This window comes from Carettochelys insculpta, chromosome 1, assembly GCF_033958435.1.
Source record: "Carettochelys insculpta isolate YL-2023 chromosome 1, ASM3395843v1, whole genome shotgun sequence".
NCBI lineage: Eukaryota > Metazoa > Chordata > Testudines > Carettochelyidae > Carettochelys > Carettochelys insculpta.
In genome coordinates this window covers 229,009,503-229,023,773 of record NC_134137.1, presented here as the reverse complement: position 1 = coordinate 229,023,773, position 14,271 = coordinate 229,009,503, and the positions used below count along the sequence as shown (strand labels likewise).

General features: G+C 47.7%; 1 protein-coding gene across 1 annotated transcript in view; it reads left to right on the top strand.

Moving 5' to 3' along the window:
- The first annotated feature begins 790 nt into the window (after window positions 1-790).
- Window positions 791-14,271, top strand: part of SPAG17 (sperm associated antigen 17) — a 232,801-nt gene continuing 219,320 nt past the window's right edge. Inside the window, exon 1 of the mRNA XM_074983588.1 lies at window positions 791-901. Within this exon, the coding sequence (XP_074839689.1) occupies window positions 791-901 (111 nt within the window). The remainder of the gene's footprint in view (window positions 902-14,271) is intronic.

Here is a 14,271-nt window from a genome sequence, read left to right as displayed (position 1 = left end):
TTCTTCCCACCCACTTTCAATGCAGAAAGACTACATGGCCTCTTCCAGACTAGTGTCAGCATAGAAGGGCTCAAAGGGGATCCACTGCCTCATCCTAGCCCCAACGAAGAGAAGAGCCCTGACAAAACACACCCTTGGGCTCCCCCTGCATGGAGTTGGTCCAAGTCATCCTGGTGAGGAACACACTGGGGGGGGGCAGGTGAGAACAAGCAAAGGAAGGCTGCTGACCTCGGAATCAACTTTGGGAATTACATTAATTTTAACAGTTAATGTGCAGGCAGCTGCGACGTATTCCTGGGGCTAATCTGCCCCCTGCTCCTTGCACATGAGGGATGCCCAACAGGTCGCCTCGGCACCGCCCCAGGCATAAAATCCCCACTAGCAGCTAGACTGCAGCGGTACGATGCGTGGTGGGGCCGCAGCTGCTGCTACACGAACGTCGGACCCAGCCCAGGGTTGGTGTATGGGCTACAGCCACACACCCCCGCCCCCCGCCAGGGTAGTCACTTGCCCAGAGTCAGGCACCGGGCACCGCTCCCTGTCAGCGGGACGCAAGGAAAGCAGAAGTCACGTGCGCACTGTGCCACCAGCGGGCGCGTGCAAGGAGACTAGTGGGAGGGGCTTTGTCGTCTGCACGCGTTGCCCTGGCCGGCGTCTACTTGGTTGCTGTGGAAACAGCGTGGTGGGCGTGACAGGAAGAGGCGGCCGGGCTGGACTGGGTTGCTATGGAGACGGCGTGAGGCGCTGGTCTTGGCCCGAACTGAGCCGGGGGTGACTTCGAGACCCCCCCATGGGGCCAAAGCGGCCTAAGAGCGGAAGCAGCTCCTCCGGTGTGGCCGGGGGCGCCGCCGCCGCCGCCAAGAGCTGGGAGGCCGGGCTGGTGTCCGCCCGCCTGGAGGAGGTGACCGGGGCAGGGTACGGGGGGTAGGCAAGGAGACAAGGAGGGGTGGGGCGGGGCTGAATGTTTGAGGGGACGTGGCACGGTGGGGCTTTGGAAGGGGCCGCAAGTGGCGACTAAGGGGGAGAAGAAGAGCAGGGAGTGAGTGTGGCACAATGGAGGCTAACGGGTGAGAGGGCAGAGAGCGGCTTTAGACACACAAGGGTGTGTGAAAACAACGATAAGTCCTGTGGAACCTTATAGACTAACAGATTTTGGAGCGTAAGCTTTCGTGGGCAAAGACCTGCATGTATCAAAACGGGTCTTCGCCCACGACAGCTTATCCTCCAAAAAGTCTGTTAGTTTGTAAGGTGCCACAGGCCTTCTCATTGTCTTTGCCAATACAGACTAATAAGGCTACCCCTCTGATAAAGATGTGGGTTGCTGCAGATACATAAACCTTTCCATTACAACTAAATAGCATTGCTCTATATCTGATACACCATACTAATTTACAATTACACATAGACATTATTATATAAAGGCAATCCTGGCATTCTGTTTGTCACCAGGAGTAGAGAATTCATGATAAAACTCCTCACTGGAGACAAGAAAAGTACCTGCTTTTCTGATTCTCAGAAGGTGCATAATTAGCAAACATGCTCACTTTGCCTTTGGATATGGGATAGGTATACCACACAGTAGCTGTGTCTACACGTGCACGCTACTTCGAAGTAGCGGCACTAACTTCGAAATAGCGCCTGTCGCGGCTACACGCGTCGGGCGCTATTTCGAAGTTAACTTCGACGTTAGGCGGCGAGACGTCGAAGTCGCTAACCTCATGAGGGGATCGGAATAGCGCCCTACTTCGACGTCGAAGTAGGGACCGTGTAGACAATCTGCGTCCCGCAACGTCGAAATTGCCGGGTCCTCCATGGCGGCCATCAGCTGGGGGGTTGAGAGATGCTCTCTCTCCAGCCCCTGCGGGGCTCTATGGTCACCGTGGGCAGCAGCCCTTAGCCCAGGGCGTCTGGCTGCTGCTGCGGCAGCTGGGGATCCATGCTGCAGGCACAGAGTCTGCAACCAGTTGTCGGCTCTGTGGATCTTGTGTTGTTTAGTGCAACTGTGTCTGGAAGGGACCCTTTAAGGGAGCGGCTTGCTGTTGAGTCCGCCCTGTGACCCTGTCTGCAGCTGTGCCTGGCACCCTTATTTCGATGTGTGCTACTTTGGTGTGTAGACGTACCCTCGCAGCGCCTATTTCGATGTGGTGCCGCGCAACGTCGAAGTTGAACATCGACGTTGCCAGCCCTGGAGGACGTGTAGACGTTATTCATCGAAATAGCCTATTTCGATGTTGCTACATCGAAATAAGCTATTTCGATGTTGGCTTCACGTGTAGACATAGCCAGTATGTTGATCTTTCTCCTCAAATATGAACTTGTAGTTGGAGGCACTAGTTGCTCTTGTGTCCACAGAAAGCTCCGTCTTCCTCATAGTATAGCTTCTGGCATAAGAATAGAAGTCATTTTTTTTCCATTAGTAAATTAGTATGTTTTTTTATTTTTGTTGAGGGTAAATTGATTAAAATGTATATTTATATATTTGTGGTGCTAAAATATTTGTGTAATATAGTGAATCTCAAGCATTGTTAGAGGCTTGGGACCAACTGCTTAAGTAGCAGTACAGCAGAAAAGGACCTCAGGATTACAGTGGATGAGTCAACAGTGTGCCAAGTAGCCAAGAAGGCTAATGGCATATTGTGGTGCAGTAGGAGGAGCATTTCAAGGACATCTAGGCTACATGTACACTAGCCCAAATCTTCGAAATGGCCAAGCAAATGGCCATTTTGAAGATTACTAATGAGGTGCTGAAATGCATATTCAGCGCTTCATTAGCATGCCAGTGGCCACAGCTCTTCAAAATTGCCGCTTTTCACTGCTGCCTGGCTTGTGCAGACAGGGGTCCTTTTCAAAAGGACCCCAGGAACTTTGAAATCCCCTTATTCCTATCAGCAGATGCAAGAGCAAGCTCCCAGCCAGGTGGCAGGAGCCATATGAGGTGACAGAGGCCATTGGCGACGTGGGCTACAAGGTTCACCAGCCTCACTGGTGGAAGCTGGAGCAAATATATCACATAAACTTACTGAAACCTTGGCGAGACAGAGCAGTGCAACTGGCTGCTCTGAGAGCACCACCCCAAGAAGAGAACCCACAAAAACAGGTGGTGATCTCCACAGAATTGACCTCTGACTAATGGGCAGAAGCAGCTGATGTGATTGAGAGAAATCATAACGTGTTTTCCACAGAGCCCGGAAGAGCAACTGAGGTTTACCATGACATCATCACTGATCCAGGAGTGAAGGTGAACGTTAAACTCTACTGGATACCTGAGGCAAAGCGAGGGGAGATCCAAGTGAAGGTTGAGAAGATGCTGAACCTCCAAGTCATTGAGGAATCACACAGTCAGTGGTCCAGTTCCATTGTGTTGGTTCCCAAGCCCGATGGAAGCCTACAGTTTTGTAATGACTTACAAAGGTTGAACAAGGTGTCCAAGTTTGTTGCCTATCCCATGCCATGAGTAGATAAGTTAATTGACCAACTGGGAAAAACCCATTTTCTGTCCACCCTTGACTTGACCAAGGGTTACTGGTCCCCAGGAGCCAAAGAAAAGACAGCTTTTTCAGCTCCAGAGGGTTTTTTCCTGTATACGGTCCTCCCCTTTGGCCTGCATGGGGCCCCTACAACACTCCAAAAGCTTATCAACAAGCTACTATGTCCACATGCCAAGTATGCAGCTGCCTATTTGGACAATGTTGTTGTCCACAGTTCAGACTGGGACACACACCTCGAGAAGGTAGAGGCTGTATTGGAGACCCTAAGGAGAGTTGGCCTTATAAATCCCACTAAGGCTACGTCTACACTAGCACGCTGTGTCGAAGTAGCCTATTTTGAAGTTAGGACATCGAAATAGGCTACTTCAACGCATATCGTCTACACGTCCTCCAGGGCTGGTGCCATCGACGTTCAATGTCGAAGTAGCGACGGGAAACATCAAAAGGAGCCATCCTGGAAGAAAATGCAGAGCGTCCACACACACAAGCACTCCCTGTCAGAATAAGGGGCCAGCAAAGGCCCAAGCCGCTCCCTTAAAGGGCCCCCCCGACACACTTGCCCTGCACAGCACAAGATCCACAGAGCCGACAACTGGTTGCAGACCCTGTGCATGCAGCATGGCCCCCCAGCTGCAGCAGCAGCAGCCAGAAGCCCTGGGCTAAGGGCTGCTGCACGTGGTGACCATAGAGCCCTGCAGGGGCTGGACAGAGCGTCTCTCAACCCCTCAGCTGATGGCTGCCATGGAGGTCCCTGCTATTTCGAAGTAGCAAGACGCGGATCGTCTACACAGGCCCTACTTTGATGTTGAATGTCGAAGTAGGGCACTATTCCCATCTTTGGATGGGAATAGCGATTTCGACGTCTCACCGCCTAAAGTCGATTTCAACGTCGAAATAGCACAGAGCACATGTAGACACAATGCGTGCTATTTCGATGTTGTGCTGGCTACTTCGAAGTAGCTGGCTAGTGTAGACACACCCTAAGTGTGTGATTGGGCTAGCCAAGGCTAAATACTTTGGGTATATTGTGGGGGTGGGGGCATAATATGGCTCCAACTCAATAAAGTAGAAGCAATACAAAATTGGCCCTGCCCAGCCAGGAAGGAGCAGGCCAGGGCATTTCTGGGAATGGTTGGATATTACCACTGATTCATTCCGCACTTTGCTTCCAAAGCATACCCTTTGACTGACCTGAGCAGGGCCTGTGGCCCCAACATTGTAAAAAGGGCCACTTGAGCAGAAGAAGCTTTTGTGGATCTGAAGGCTGCCCTCTGCAGTGACTTAGGCCTCATTGCCCCTGATTTTAAAAAGGAGTTTATCCTGCAGACTGATGCCTCGGAAGTGGAGTTAGGGGCAAAGTTGCCCCAAATGGTTGGGAAGGAAGAACACCCAGTTCTGTACCTCAAGAGGAAGCTCCAGCTAAGGGAGCAAAGATGCTGTCATAGGAAGGGAATGCTTTGCAGTGAAATGGGCCATGGAAAGCCTCTGCTATTACCTCCTCAGGCGGAAGTTCACCCTTGCCACCGACCATGCACCTCTCCAATGAATGAACTGGAACAAAGACAAAAACGCAAGGGTTACCAGGTGGTGCCTGTCATGGCAGCCTTTCTGGTTTTGGGTGCAGCACAGATTGGGAGTCCAGCATGGGAACACAGATGGCTTGTTCAGGCTGCACTGTTTCTGGACCCACATAGCTCAACCCCTGGTGTTGAGCCTGCATGCTTGCATGCATGTGTGGTAGGGACAGGGGCAGGGGAGGGGCAGGCCAGGTTGCTGGTTCAGGTCGATTGAGGCCAGCTGACTGCACTTCAGGCTTGATAAAGGCCTTTAAAAACCCTCCACACTTGGAAGGTGAGGGAGAGAGTGGGTGGATGGGAAAACAATTGTAGGAGAGACAGAGACCAAGTAAAGCAAAAGAGCAGAAGCATAAGAGGGAATCAGGCCAACTCCAGCTCAGAGACAGAAGGGGAGGGAGTCCCAGGACGAGTGGCTGGGCTCCCTACCACAGGGATGCCTTGCAAATCCACAGCCCCTGGGGGAAGAGAGGAGAGAGTCTGATTAATCAGTGGCGTGGGGAAGAGGGGCCCTTGACACATGGGCTGTAAAGATGCTGTTCTCAGTGGTGATGGATGGCAGAAAAAGGAGCAATGGTCTAAAGTTACATAGGGAGAGGGGTAGGTTGGATATTAGGAAAAACTGTTTCACCAGGAGAGAAGTGAAGCACTGGAATACATTACCTAGAGAGGTGGTGGAATCTCCATCATTAGAGGTTTTTAAGTTCCAGCTTGATAAAGTCCTGGTTGGGACGATTTAGTTAGGGTTGATCCTGTTTTAGGCAGGGGGCTGGATTCAATGTCCTCCTGAGGTCCCTTCCATCCCTAGGATTCTGTGCTTGTGGTGTGCTCTCACAGTTACCAATCCTTAAGCAACACAGTACTAGAAGAAGAAGAACAAATATAAAAAGATAGCATTCTTCCCTGCACTTTGCACAACTGTATGAAGGAAAAGCAGCCAGAGATTTTCTCTTTTTCTTTCTGAGACTTTTGCTTCTAAGACTGAATGCCAAGTTTCAGTGCAGAGTGAACTTTTATAAGTTGCTGAACAGCTACATTTGATGGAGGTGCTGACACAGCATTAACTGTAGCGTTGAAAATGTGAAGCTATAATTTTCCTACTGGAGTGTGTATGTAGCTAAAAGACCCTTTTTTATGGTGTGTGAGGATCTAAAAGCATATTTAGGTTTCCAGGTCTTAAGTAAATAATGTAATTCTAATAAATCTTAACTTGCTAGAAAGAATTTGATTTCAAAATAGTGTAGCAGTTTAGCAAACAATAATATTTATTTAGCATACATTTTTCTAGCACTGCTTTTTCACGTGAGACAAATGGGTTCCATGGCCTTTCTGTTTATTGGGTCACTGCTGTGCCCTCTCCCAGAACAGGGGTTACCTCTGCTTAAGCAAATAAGTATACAGACTTTTAAATAAAGTGAGCTGCTTAAAATTAGTTGAACAATTTTTATCATTAAATGTACTGTTGTCAAATTCTCTTTTATATATTTAGCTGAAGAGACTGCTTTTAATATTTGATCAATAATACCATGTATGAACTACAAGGGCACGATCCATAGTCTACATAGACTGAAGGATGCCTACTGACCATGTATCAGGAGTTTAATTCACAATCAAACATCATTGTTTTTAAATAAGTGTTGCTCATTATAGCTAAAGACTGAAATTTCCCCTTTCTATCCCCAACTTGTCAAGCACAACCCTTATGTTTAAGGGCGATAGGAGAAGTCTGTCCCTAATGCCTGCGCAGTTGTTGCCTCAGACTACTCACAAGGAAGTGAAAGGTCAATTAGTTCTACAGGCTACACCTGTCTAGTCTAGCACTCTCTGGTCTGGCAACATCCATGGTCCAACATGATTTTTGTTGGCTGAATGTCCATTTATCATGGGTGTTGCCAAGTTTCCTGCGAACCCATAAAATTTACAGCTACCAGCCAGAGCTCTCAGTCTTCTGTGCTGTTTAGTTAGCTCTAATTTACCTTTAAACATCCTTTAACTGCCCAGTAAACTGTTGAAATTTTGGTAATGCTGCTAGACAATATTGACTGCCTGTGGTTCGGCAAATTCTCTGGTTTGCTGCTGGTCAGTTCCCTAGTGTGCCATACCAGAGAGGTTCAGCCTGTATGTATGTCGATGGCTTTTGTGATTCAAAATTGTTCACTGGAAGTTGGACGATGACCCTCAACTTGTTTCACAGGAAGCCAACAGCTATTACATGGCAACAGCTTTTGGTCAGTTCTGAATGGCTTTACATTTGAATGGGCCATAGTAATATGTTCCATTAATCTCCTTTTAATATCCTTTATCTCTTTGCTTTATTACATACATAAACTACATTAAAGGAACATTACAATTAAAAAGTCAAGTGCTCAAGTTAGGAAATGCTAGATTTAAGGTTGCCCATGCACTGGCACTATACTGTATGTTCATTATGATAATCCTTCACTTTGCAATTTTAATGTTCTTTTTAAAATATAATTTCCTTGTTTTTTGAAAGGAAAAATGGAGAAAAAAAATCCTTCATGTGTTAGCGTGGTAACAACACTTATAAAGATCATCAACAGGGTTGGAATCTTTCAATTTGCAGCACAGATTTCTGCCACTTGTACTAATGAACTAAAATTGATAGGTGAAGTTTTGTTGTCTTCAGTGTGGACCAGCATTAGAGGACGTGAGAGATGCTTTGGCAGTGGCTTTCACAGATTTTAGCTGATAATAAAAGAATGTTGAGACTCAGTATTCTGGGTTGTATTTCAAGTTCTGAAGGGAGTTTTGTCTACTGCACTTTTTCTCAGTCCTAGTTCCATAGATTGCATTTTTATATAAAACTAAACATAAGGTTGACCTTCAGAGGTCTGCCTTCTAAGAAAATGTTCACCAAGTGAAGATAAATTCTGAGCATGATAAAGCTCTAACTGCAGGAGTAATGACTCTATATTATACATTTTGCATAGATTATACACCATCAGTAAAATACAAATTATATTAGAATGTGAACATATCCACCAGTAACTAGGCCTGCTGGAAACTAAAAATCCAGTGATAATATGGGCATATGTCATTCAAGAACTAATGAAAACGGGAAGTGAGATTCCTTTACAATTGCATCCTGTGCAACAATTGCATTAGTTTGCAAAAACTGCTGATGAGTAGTCTGACTTTGTGACAGTATTTAGCATTAGATGGAGTTTACCACCCACTTTGGGCTACATTCCCAAGCAACCCGACTCCAAGAAGACCTGGTCCCAGCAAGTCGGGGGCTGCTACCGGCCTCACACCGTCCACAGGCACCTCTTAACAGTTTCACACCCTCTTGAGTAATTCCTGCTGTAGCTACTGATTTAGCAACTCTTTCCTTGTTAGTATCAAAGAGAACCAGGGCAGTATTGCCTATCATAAGTGTCAAAAAATTATGAGTCAGGTCTCAGAATTAGTGGGATTGGCTTAACAAGTAGGAAATTTAACATAAAAAATGTTTTACTGTGGTGTTTGAGCCCTTTGGCTTCACTTTTCAGGGTTTTTTTAAATAACATTAAGGACTAGAAACATAACTAAGATTCTAATGTAAGCATCTGCAGAGCCGGTCTTAGGGGGTTGGTGAGCTGGGCAGTTGCCAAGGGCCACCACTTTCAAGGAGCTGCCAAAAAGGCGGTCCGGTGTGTTGGGCTTGGCTGCTGTCTTGGCAGCCAGCTTTCCCCCACTCTGCACACCCCTGAGTGGGCACTCTGCTCCTGAGACAGCCCCCAGCCCTGCTGATCTGCTCCCAGGACAGGGAGGAGCAAGGTTAGAGCGGCGGGGGTGGGGTCAGGAGCCCGTGTCCAGTCCCCCAGTCCTCAGAATCCACACATCTTTTGCCTCTGCCTGGATGATTGGCTAGTGAGGAGCTGATTCAGGTCCTAGGTACTTTCTATTGTAGCTGCTTTTCAATCTACTTTCAATGCGCGGGGGCTCCTAATCAATAAAAATAAATCTATACTGATGCCTCATAAAAGAATATATTTAATTGGAGGCAATTCTGGACTCCACAAAGGTTGGAACAGAGGTCTGGATCTGACCACCAATGTTTGGAGCTCCATTCTCTGGCATATGACCCACTGTAAGATGTGTGGGTGTGGAGCCCTGAGGCACTGCTTCCATCTCCCTTGGCTGGGGGGACAGCAGCACCAAGAAACACAGCCTGGAGAGGCTTCCCCCCCCGAGTTTTTCCCCCAGAACTGCAGCCAATCAGAGCAGTGGGGGGCAGAGTCTGGGCGTGGTGGGAAGGTGCACCAGGTAAGCAGTTCCCCCATTGCTCAGACCACTCTGCATCCCCTCCCACACAGATGCCCACTTTGTTCCTGCACCTCCTTCCTTCCAAACCCCCACCTTGCTGCTGCAACTCCCTCCCGCTCAAACCTCCCACTCTTAGCCTGCTCCTGCACCCCCTATCACCCAGACCCCATACCTCAAGCTTGCTTTCTGGCTGCCTCCTCCCACACGGAACTCCTCATTTTTGGCCCCATCCAGAGCCTAGAGAGGCCCACAAGATTTTTATTTAACGGGATGTTATAATGGCAAGTGAGCTTCTTTACGTTACCCAGAATGTGGTGGGTTCTGGTGACTTTTACATTGAAAGAAATTTCTGACTACTTGTATGTTTTTTAAACCAGGCATCATTATCAAATACTAATGTTAAAAATATTTAGAAAGGTGTGCAGGGCTTTCTGCAGGGGAATGTACTTAGTTAGAGTAACCAAATTTCTAAGCAAAGGGAGTGCTTAATAAGAAGGGCTGTGAATAATTCTAGAATTGTACACACCATTCAACATAAGGGTAGAACTAACAGTTAGTTAGTGGACTCCTAAGATACACCCACACTGTCTTTGGGAGTGAGATTCCCAGCCTGGGTCCACAGACTTGTGTCACTGAGGCTTGTCCAAAAAATAGCTGTGTTTTTGTGTTCTGGCTCTCAAGCCCACCCCAAAACTCCAACCCAAGCTGCAACATCAAAGCAATACCTACACAGCTGTTTTTAGTGAGCTAGTGCTAGAGCTAGTCCCACTAACACAAGTGTGTGAATCTGGGTTCAGAGACTTGGGCTATGTCTACGCTATATGGATCCTCAAATGCTTCAATTCATTGCACACACCATTACGGTGACTTCAGACTGTTGTGCAATTTTTCTGTCAATTAAAAAGTGAGATGATGGTTGAGTATGATGATGATGAAGAAGGCTTTGAAGAGGAATCTCACAACTACAGTCCAAGAGCTCACAAATGCTGGTGGCCCTGAATACATTGCTATCAGTGGAGTGGCAGTTGTGGACTCATGAGACTAGCACACGCTGGTGGGACCACATCCTTTTGGAGTACTGGGATGACTAGCAGTGACTGCAGAACTTTTGCATGCACCAGTCCACTTTTGTGGAACTCTGTGATTTGCTGGCCCCTGCCCTGAAGCATAGCAATACAAGAATGAGGCTGGCTTTAACAGCCCAGAAGTGAGTGGCAATTGCTCTGTGGAAGTTTGCAAGCTCAACAGTTACTAGTCAGTGGCAAATCAGTTCGGGGTGGACAGAGCTACAGGGGGGTCCATGCTGTTGCAGATGATCCATGCAATCTGTCGCCATCTCCTTAGGAGGACTGTTATCCTGGGAGATGTACAGGCCATAGTGGATGCCTTTGCTGGTCATGGGTTTCCTAACTGCAGTGGGCAATAGATGGCACACACATCCCCATCCTGGCCCCTGACCACATGGCTTTTGAATAGATAAAGCAGAAGGGGTTCTTCTCAATGGTTTTGCAGGCATTAGTAGATCACAAGGGTTGTTTCACCGACATCAACATGGTATGGTCAGGGAGGGTTCATGGCATGCATGCCTTCTGAAATTCTGGGCTGTGCAGAAAGTTCCTGGGTGGGACTTTTTCTCCAAGACCAGAAAATCCCAATTGGAGATATGGAGATGCCTACTGAAATATTGGGTGACCCTGTTTACCCTCTTCTCCCTTGCCTTATGAAGCTCTACACAGGAGCCCTAGACCACAGTAAGGAAAACTTCAGTCACAGATTCAGCAAGTGCAGAATGGTGGTTGAATGCACCTTTGGCCATTTAACAGCAAGGTTCAGATACTTATTGACCCATTTGGACCTTTCTGAAACTAATGTCCCCACCAGTGTGCATTATTTTGCATAACATTTGTGAATCTAAGACGGAGACTTTCCCCTCCATCTGGAATTCTGAAGCTGAGGCCATAAGCAGGGCTTACTTGCAGCCACCTACACAACCATTCACCAATAACCACGCTGAGGCAGCAGCAATACAGGATGCTTCAGAACATAGCTTCATTAATGCTACCGATGTACTTCTCTGTCATAATGCCAATAAATTATACCATGTCTTAATGAGTCAATGCTTTTACTTGGTGGTAGGGAATTAAGTTGCTGTAAGTAGAATGTATGTGGCAGGCAGCTGTCCCTTCAGCCTTCCCCTAACCTGCCCGGGTTCCCTGGGCCACGCATCCTCTGCAGACATTGGCGTATTGGTAGGCAGGTGTGCCTTCAGCCATCCCCATCCCACCCACTTCCCACCGGTTCCATCAGCTACATGTCCACTGAGGACCTGGATGCAGAGGCGGGAAGCTCTGTGCCTTCAGCCCTCCCCCAACCCAGCTTGTTGCCCACAGTGCTTCGTGTTCCGTACCATTCCAGCATGCCGCAAAATCACACCAAACTCAAAGGAACAATTTTATTTTGCAGAAGGGGAGAGGTTTAAGTGGTAGGGAAAAGAAGTATTGTCCAGCCTGCTTGAATAGCCTTTTGCAGTAGACCTTGGGGCTAGAGCGGCAGGCTGTCCTCTTCCTCCCTCCCTGCATTCTGGGACCATGATGATGGGGGATGGGCAACCTTTCTACAGGGGACTCCAGGCAGCAGGTATTGGCTCCTGCAGTGCTGTGTTGGGAGTACCTCTGCAGCTGCAGCAGGGAGCACAGGACCTCTGTTTGCTCCATCACTGTCATTATAAGCTTTGCTGCAGCCTCACTCTGCTTTACCGCGGCCTCACTCTGCTTTGCTGCTTGCTGCTGCTGGAAATCAAGCATTCTGTGCTGAAACTCAGCTTGACTCTGACGGCACTGAGTTGCACTATGCCTCCAGTGATCAATATCCTTTGTCAGCTTGCTGTGTTCTGCTTCATTCCGCTCCTTGTGGTGCAGATGATATCCTGCTTGCATCTTTTTCTCTTTCTTGACCTGTCTCCCATGCTGGGCACGGCAGCTGGAAAGTGGAGGTCAAAGTAAAGGTACAATTCACACAGAGCCTGACAGCCGCATGGCACAGGGGTCCCTGTAAAGTAAAAAGAAATGCTGGGTGGAAAGGGACATGGGAGGGGAGAGGCTATGCAGAACCCAGCAGCCATGTGGCATGGGGGATCCCTGTAAAGCAAAAAGAAATTCTGGGTGGAAAGGGACATGGGAAGGGAGAAGCCCCACAGAGCCTGCAACCCACATTGTGGGGGTGTGGAATGGCGTGCCCGCCAGCTGCTCCAGAGAAACATCAATGGGCAAGAAGCACAGTAAAAAAAAAAAAAAATCCGATACAAATTCCTGTGCTTCTGTAGGTTGCCAAAGAATACATCACCCTCCTAAAACTAACAGATATGGACAAAGAAGACCCACTCATGCTATGTGACCACAAGCCTGGAAATTGTGCTAAAATGCTGTGTGGTGCCATGAAACCAGATTGCTATCTGGTTGCCTGGTGTGGCAAGGTGTGCTATCATGGAAGCTGCAAGAAGTCAGGCCTGCCCAAGAACCTTGTGAAAAAAATACAAGAGTTCCTGGATGAGGACTTCGAGCAGCTATCCTAAAAGAAGTGCTCCATCCCAAGAAACATTAACATGCTGTTTTGAGGGGCACAGATCCAATAGCAAATCTGTACCCACATGCAAACCTATACCCATACCCACCTACAACCTGTTTCTTGCATGCAGAATAAATACTCACCTGAACAGCTTGGTCCCAGCAGCTCGGGGACCAGCGTAGAGGACACCGGTTCCAAGTTATGGTGAAGAGCTCCTGGCTGTCAGGAAGAACTTCCTTGGTCCCCCCCACTCATTGCTCCCTTCCTCCTCTCAGTTGGCCTCTTCCTCCAGGACACCCAACTCCTCTTGGCTCACCCCAGATTCCAGACAGGGCCTCCACAAGTGTTGTAGTTATGACGGGCTAAATGGTGGGATCGCTCCTCATAAGCATGTGCAACTGTTCATAGTAGCAGCAGGTCTGTGGAGCTGCTGCTGACTGCTGTTTGGCTTCCTGGGCTTTTTGATAGGCCTGACAGAGTTTTTTCACCTTCACACAGCACAGCATAGAGTGCCGGGAATAACCTCTGGTGGTCATCTCGCACAGCATCTGCTCATAGGTTGCCTCGTTTCTCTTGGCCACCTGAAGTCTCTTTGCCACTGATTAGTCTCCCCAAATTGCAAGAAGATCCAGAATCTCCTGATGGGTCCACACTGGGGCTCTCTTGCGAGTCTGAGATGTACTAGGCAGATCACTACAATGAGTGCTCATGATTGCAGGAGATGGCTACTGATGATATTGCTACTGATGCAGTGTGATGGCTATCCATAAAGTGTGATGTGATGGGCAAAGGAATTTTTTTCACTATGGGTGCCCTTTATATTTGCAGGTCTGGGCGCTGCTGAATTCAAATTCTAATTCTAATTCAATCAAAAATGTGCAGGCTTCCCATGACCTTCTTTCTGCGCACCTGGATGGAGAGCAGAGGAGAAGGAAGTGGCCTTACATGGAGGGTCACCGTGTAGCTTTGTGGGATACATACAGGACACTTCTGGAGACTAATAAATTGAAATTAAAGACATGGTGCTTCCACACTAGTCTTTATTTGAAAATTTAAATTCGAAATTTAATGTGGGTAAGTGTAAGGTAATGCATGTTGGAAAAAATAACCCAAATTACACGTACTACATGATGGGGTCAAATTTAGCTACGACAGATCAGGAAAGGGATCTTGGAGTTATAGTGGATAGTTCTCTGAAGACATCCACGCAGTGTGCAGCGGCAGTTAGTAAGGCAAATAGGATGTTAGGAATTATTAAAAAAGGGATCGATAATAAGACAAAAGATATCATACTTCCCCTATATAAAACTATGGTACGCCCACATCTCGAGTACTGCGTGCAGATGTGGTCTCCTCACCTCAAAAAAGATATATTG